Here is a 7,308-nt window from a genome sequence, read left to right on the forward strand (position 1 = left end):
CACTTGGGGTACATTGTGAGTTCCAAACCAGCCAGGGTTACAAAGTAAGAATATGTCTCAAAAAACGCTGCTGCGTGTCTAGAGGCCCCTGAGGCCCATTGTTCTAGAACAATAATGGATCTGCTATATTTTAAGCAGAAACTGTCTGGCCATCAAGCATTTGTGACATTTTATATGACAAGGAACACAGCCATAAAAGTGGGCCGAGGGTGTCAACAGGTGTACCACTGGGGCTTCCTATTACAAACAACAGAAAGCAACTCAACATCCAAAACCTAGTATTGGAAGGAGGGGATGCCTGGAGGAGTCATCAAGGAGGCTGGGGAGTCTAAAATGGAGTAACAGACAGACAGACAGATGCAGACACAGCCTGCCGATAGAGCTGGTAGTTCGCTGCATCATCATCAAGGGCCCCACACTACTGTGGCCCCAAGCTGTCACTGCTGGCTGCTTCTGGACTTCTCGACTCCATCACCACCACAGCAAATGCTTCTGGACTCCTGGTCCTCACACAGCCCCCTCCAGACTTCAAGGTCTGGGAACAGCAGTGTGATGCCCTTGGCTGGCGCCCTCCATGTGAGCCTGAAACTGCTCAGGGCCCCAGAGGCACAGGTCTGGAGCCTCTACCCAGACTGCAGTGGTAGATTTCTCCAGCTAGTGGGGGACCTCTGGCACTGGCCAGCATCTCCTTTCCTGAACTGACTCATTCTGCCTAAATGGGAAATGTGGGTCACTGTTATGCCATGGGAATGAGAAGATGACCAGTACCCAAGGGTGCTCCTAAAATACTTTCATGTGGTACCACTCAGAGCACAGAAAAGGTTCGTGGCAAACCACCAGAACCCACCAAAAGAACCCCACATTGGGCTAAGGCCCAGAAAGAACACAGAAAGACAGATGAGGAGTGAAGCTGTAGGTCTCAGCCTGAGCAGTTGCAGCAAAATGGGCTGTGGCTTCTACATGTGCTTCTGTGAAGCGGGAGAAAACCTTTCTGTAAGTGTACAACTTTGTTTTCTTTATACTGGCTACCAGCCATTGATGAAAATACAAAGGTACTGTACCTCTGTGGGTCAATGAAGGTAAATACGGTGTTAGGAAGGAGGGATTCACTTGTGCCTGAGTTTTATTCTAGAGATGGGTTTGAAGCAACATGGCCAGCTGTTAAATGAGTTTGCCCTGTGTGGGTGGGCACCTGGCTGTCCTGTAGCCCTCTGTTGGCATGTCCCTATTTGTGTCCCTATGTTGAGATGTGTACCTGGTATTCAGATCTATTTTTTTTTTTTACCCATTTACTGTCAAGTTTCTACTTTCTCAATGGTGACTTGAACTGGTTCACCCCCACAGTTTGGATTTCTTTTCACCATTGTTTCTCTGGTTTTTTTTTCTCTCTAGTCAATCTTTCCCATATAGAAGGCAATCGAACACCTTATTCCTACTTCTTAAAGAAGTTTTTTTGGTGTTCTGATGAGCACGTCTAGGGAAAAGAACAGTTTTTCTAGAGCTGAGAACACTGAAACCTGGTACTTTTGTTGCAAATGCAAGGGATCAATTTACAGTTACCTGGTATCACCGTTTCAGACCAAACCCCAACGATGCCACTGTACTGTGTCAAACCAAAAGAAAAACTTTAATAAGCTTTTACACCACTGCAAATACAGGGACATTAACCCATAACATGCAACAAAAGTGATTTCGTCTTTCCAACGTAGTTAACAGATAAACTTGACATCAACAAGAGCAACAGAGTCTACAGAACAAATATGATGTGTTTCAACTTTCAGGTTAGAAAATGTAGGTTCTGGCTGCAATCTCAAGTAGCATTTAGAAAGTTTAGTTTCCCCTTTCTACCTTCTAAAAGAAAGGATGATTTTTAAATGTAATTGTACACAACCATTTTCACATTGGAAATAATCACAAGGAATCAACAAGTTTAGTCTAATTGACTGACAGATTTCATTGCCACTGTTAATTTTGAAAGAGGGCTCCTGTAGTATTGTGGGTTTGGGATAGGGAAAATAACCAGGCTAAGAGTAGAGAGCCTTGGCCTTAGAGTGGGGGAGGGAACATGCAGCGGCACACTGGGCAGGTGCCGGACTTCTGAAGCCAGATGGATACACATGGCTTGTGGAAATAGTGGTGGCACGGGAGCTCAGTGGCCACCTCCCCCTTCACATATTCACTGCAGCAGATAGGACAGCACATTTCTTGGCCCACTGCACCATGATCTTCAGTGACCAGGATCTCGGGAAGCGCATCAATGCTCTCCTTGCTCGCTGGTGGGTTAGCCACCTCGACATCAACAGCGAGAGACTCCAAGTGCGCAAGGGCCGTCTCCATCGCCTGGGCCAGGCGCTCTTCGAGAGCCATGTAGGTGAGGAACTGAGGATCCACGTAGGAGATGGCTTCCGCCACTCCCAAGCCATCAGCAAAGCCATCAAAGAGGCTCCAGTCCACTTCGAGGTCTTCGCTCACACTGGAGTCATCTTCCAGGTTGTTGTTGCCATCCAGCATGAACATCGCGGGCTGCATCAGCTCATGGCTGGACTCATTATCCCCCTCACTGCTGCTTTCATTCTCATTGTACCGGAGCCAAGGGATTTCTCCTTCTTCCAGAGAGGCCTGCTCTTCTTCCTGAAGGGACGGATCCTGTACTTCTTCAGGATAGCTACTGCCATTGCTGCCAGCACTGGTACTGGCAAGGCTCCCAGCTCCGCTGGTGTTCACACCCCCTCCAGCTTGGTGAGCTTCCCCTTCTTCCTTTCCTGGCAGAGGCTCCCAGCTCTCCCCACTGGAAGACTGGGGTTGTTCCCGACTTCGATACTTCCGGCGCAGAGCAGCCATCCACTCTTTGTCACTGTCGGAGTCTTCTTCATAGTATCGGTAGTAATCATCAGTGTACGCCCAGAAGTCAGGGTCAGCCATGGTTCGTCGACGTCGTGACGTTTTCTCTGGTTTCCCCTGCCCATTCCTGTTCTCCTTCTTGTCTTCAGGAAACTTTGGCTCAGAGGAGCTGCCTGCACCGTCACCTCGGGCTCTTCTTGCTAGGCCCTCTGCGTGGGCTTCCTCAGCATCAGCATCGGCAGCATCTCTCCACCTGGAAGTACTGTGTGGCACATCGTCATCATCGTCAGTATCAAAAAATATTTTTGGTTTCACGCAGTTGGGAGTCGCCACATTCCGGATTTTTGGTCTCACCACCGGTTCCTCTGCACTCTTTGGGGTGTTTTCCCCAGCACCACCAATACTCACAGGAGCCCTGCTAGGACGTGCTGGTAAATTCTGCCTCTCCCTCTCCAAGCTGCTGTTACCTTTTGCAGCCGCCCTGCCTTCAGCAGAAGCCATCTGAGAGGCCATGCCATTCTGCTTCAAGAACTCAGCCCTGCTAGCAGAGCACCTTGCAGCAGGGGGCGGTTCTACCTTGCCAAGCTCCTCTTTCACATCATGATTAACGCTAGAGAAGCGGGGAGACCTTGCCCCCTTCTCTGGATCATCCTTAAACTTGCCAGTTTTCCCTCTCACTGGCAGTCTGTCAACAGGCCCAGCCCCCTCCTCCTCACTGTCACGTGCCCCCAAAGTGTCAATATGTCCATAAGCCAATCCTCTTCGGCTCCCTGAGGCCCTGTACTCTCTTGGAGGATACCTGGAATAATCCTCATTCTCAACATTCAGGCTGGTTCCCGAGCTCTCATTGTCATCCCAACGACGACGGGCGCTGGCAAATGGTGACCGGCTCCTCTTGCTTTGACTGGGGGCTGATCTGTGCATCGGGACTTCGGACGTTGCCCTTCTCTGGCTGGCAATTCTTTCTTGCTGGCTCGTGGATGGCCTGAAACTGACATAAGCATGCCTCCTTCGATAACTCCTGCCTACACCAGACCGATACCCTCCTGCTGGTTTGGGCCGAACAGGCTTGCTAGGTTCCTGACCCATGGCTGACTCACAGTTTCCAGCCGAGCTGGGATGCAGGTGCAAAGGCTCTCGCTCCCAGTTCAGAACTACAGAATAAGGAGATCTAGTTTTCCTTCAGCAGGTAACAGAGGGACAGGGGCACTTTAAAGTTAGTTTCACTGTCTTCTAAGGCCTGAGGTAGCGTTTCAGTGACTGGTTTGTAGACCTGGAACACATTTGTAATGTTTGCAAAATGATTACAAGACTGGGTTCACAAGAAAACCAGACTTTAGTGGAGAATAAGAAAGTGTGTGTGTGTGTGTGTGTGTGTGTGTGTGTATGTGTGTGTGTGTGTGACTGAATGCTAGGATGTAGATTGCTGTGGAAATATGGGAAGAGTAAAGCCTGCTGTGAGGTTGTTTTTTTTTTGGGGGGGGTGTAGTTTTCTGAGAACTGCAGATATTGAGAAGAAATACAATTCAGAATAGAACTGAAAACGTAGCTCACTGTGTATGCACAAGTGCCAGTGTCTGTCAGGAGAGAGACAGGTGGATAGGGAGCCAGCAATCCTGCAATGCAGGGATTTCTGTAGGGGTGGGTGCTTGTGGGTATGAGAGCGACAGGAATGGGTGGGGCAGCTTGAGAGAGGAAGGCTCTAAGTATGACAGAAAGAGAAGGGTCAGCGCTCCTGGTAAGTGTGGCAGCTGGAACTATAGAGGGAAGCCTGCATTTCACAGGCAAGGAAGTGAAAGGGTATTAGTAGCAATGAGGAAAGTGTGTAAGAGTCAATATGGGAGGCAACAACGGACAGAAAAAAAGCACAGAGGATGTATGTGGCGATGGAACACAGAGAATGCTGGCCTCTGTTAATATGGTGAACAGGAAAGGGGGTAGTGTCCCCAGAGGATTTTTGTGTGAAGGTGCAGTGTAGGACAGACAGAGACTAGGAGAAAAGAACATTTAAGAGCATGTGAGCCAGCTTTCTTGTGTGTGCATGTATGTAAGGCAAGCAATAGAAGGATGAGATGTCTTCACATGTGCGTATATAGCAGACAGGGAAGAGGGAGGCCATTTCTGAGGGGGGAGGGAGAACGGGAGGGGGAGAGAGAAGGAGAGAAGGAGAGAGAGGGACATGGAGGGAGGGAGGGGTAGAGGAAGGGAGGGGTGGAGGGAGAGAGACAGAGACAGAGAGAATACACACTCAAATGCGGGTCAGAGGAGAAGAGGGAAGATTCTAGAGGTAGGAGGTAGGTGAGGGGAGAGGAAGGAACTAGAGGATATGCGAGAGGGTGTGTGCTTGCCTGTTTGCGCATGCGCAGAGGAGGAGCTCGCTGGAACCTTGAGGATGCAGGGACAGGGACCAGACTGCAAAGGAGGTTTGTGTGTGCCTGTGCGTGTGCCTGTGTATGCGCGTGCGTGCGACACAGAGGAGGGGGTGCAATGTCATAATAAGAGACAGAAATACGTTATCAGCTCCAAGGGCTAACCCAAATCAATGTGGCAGGTCAAAAGGAAGAAAAGGGTTTCCTGTAGGAACCCTGATTTTCCCTGAGAATATTGTTTATCTTCTAATATTTCTTTTCCTGGGCACATATTTGTACCTAAAAATCTTAGCCATGTGCCATTCGACCAAACAGCAGCAAAATGGGGGAAGAAAGGCCACAGAGTTCTCTGCAAAGAGGCCAAGAGCATTGCAAGGAGAGACAGGTAGGAGTGGCAGAGGGCCGCGACCACCAGTCCCCTCTCAAACAGCCATGAAGGCCATTCGGGCTGGGGCCATAAAACACAACAGGAGCTGGGCAGCAAGGGATGCGGTCCCCAAAGAGGCCACGGGCCTCGGCATGTGGTCAAGTCCCCTTTGCCCCACCCCGCTCCCAAGACGAACCCGCAAAGGGGTCCCTGGGATTCTGCCCGTGCCCATCCGCCAACCCGTCCGGGCGACTGCAGCAAGGCCGCCTTGCACTCACCTTCCCGGCCAGTGGCGCGCTCGGAGCTGCAGAGCTGACGGACCTTCGGACGCCGCCACCACCGCTGCTGCTCAGGGTCTCGGCTCCTCCCCCGCATAAGAGCACTAGGGCAGGCGGAGACTGCGGCGGCGGAAGTGGCCGTGACGTCACGCGAGCCCGCCCCCTTGATGTGGCGGGGGCGTCTGCTGCCCTCTGCAAATCCGGGTGGGCTCCAAAGCATTATTTCGTTTGAAATGCTCAGATTTTTCACACACACACACACACACACACACACACACACACACACACACACACACACACACACACGCAGTGAACTGTAACAGCACTAACATGTTAAACATTTGCCACCTTCCCTTCAGTTTTCTTTAAAAAACTGAAATCTGAAGATTCTGATTAATTCTAACATGATAGTTAATTATATTACTATATTACATGCTATGGTTTGTCTGGGGATATTAAAATTCAGGGTTGCAGTAGAAACGTCAATTTTTTAAACCTGGTGTTTGAGGCAGACTGAAGGTGTTTGCAGTGAAATCTGGTACTGTCGTCACAAAACCAGCCTTGTCTATCTAAGAGATGATCTTTCGTTACACGCAACATAGGTTCACATTTTGTGAATTGCACCACATTCTAAAATGTCACAGCTAGCCTAGCGTGGTGGCACACGCCTTTAATCCCAACACTTGGGAGGCAGAGCCAGGCAGATCTCTGTGAGTTTGAGGCCAACCTGGTCTACAGAGTGAAATCCAGGGCAGCCAGGGCTACACAGAGAAACCTTGTCTCTGAAAAATAAAACAAAACAAAACAAAATAAAAAAAGTCACAGATAAGCCTTTCTTGAACTCTTTAAATTACACTGTAGTGTTCCTGAGTTCACAGCAGCAGTAGCAAATATTTGCTCTTACAGGAAATACAGCGTGTGGTAGAACAACAACCACCACCAAAAAAAAAAAAAAAAAAAAAAAAAAAAAAAAGCCTCAAGGGTGACAATACAAATAGTAAGGGTAATTCCTATTAAAAGAATATAGTGTGTGAACCTACGAGGGGCAAAATCCAACAAAGGGCAAAAAACAAGGAGAGGATGAGCAAGAACAAAAGGTGTAAAAAGAGAAAGCAAACAACACATAACAGTGTGTGGTACCGACTAGTAACTCCATAAAATAAAAATCAGCCTACATGGCGGCTCATGCTTTTGATTCCAGCACTCCAGAGGCAGAGGCAGAAAGATTTCCGTTTTTTCCAGGCCAGCCTGGTCTATATAGATACTTCCAGGACAGCCAGGGTTACAAACAGGGAGACTGTCTCAAACAAAACAAAACAAAATTTGGAGCATTTCTTTTTTTTTCCTTCTTTTTCTTTCTTTTTTTTTGGGGGGGGGAGAGGGGAGGAGTGGGGTGTGGGGAGGGTTTGTTATGGCTATTGTTAGACAAGGTCTCATGTATGTAGCTCAGGTT

At 49.0% G+C, this 7,308-nt stretch overlaps 1 protein-coding gene across 2 annotated transcripts; it reads right to left on the reverse strand.

Moving 5' to 3' along the window:
- Positions 1 to 1,601: 1,601 nt before the first annotated feature.
- On the reverse strand, positions 1,602 to 5,988 carry Pja1 (praja ring finger ubiquitin ligase 1). 2 transcript variants are annotated; one of them, XM_052733392.1, is made up of 2 exons: positions 5,856 to 5,988; positions 1,602 to 3,832 (listed from the first exon to the last, which is right to left on the reverse strand). In XM_052733392.1, the coding sequence occupies exon 2, from the start codon at positions 3,763 to 3,765 to the stop codon at positions 2,047 to 2,049; it is 1,719 nt and encodes a 572-aa protein (XP_052589352.1). In that variant the 5' UTR covers positions 3,766 to 3,832; positions 5,856 to 5,988; the 3' UTR covers positions 1,602 to 2,046. The 2 variants fall into 2 exon arrangements, with proteins under 2 accessions (XP_052589352.1, XP_052589343.1); XM_052733383.1 differs by having other exon boundaries at positions 1,602 to 4,114; positions 5,856 to 5,983.
- Between the last annotated feature and the right edge of the window lie 1,320 nt (positions 5,989 to 7,308).

The sequence above is a fragment of the Peromyscus californicus genome, unplaced genomic scaffold, assembly GCF_007827085.1.
Source record: "Peromyscus californicus insignis strain IS unplaced genomic scaffold, ASM782708v3 Scaffold_10__1_contigs__length_136768540, whole genome shotgun sequence".
Taxonomy (NCBI): Eukaryota; Metazoa; Chordata; class Mammalia; order Rodentia; family Cricetidae; genus Peromyscus; species Peromyscus californicus.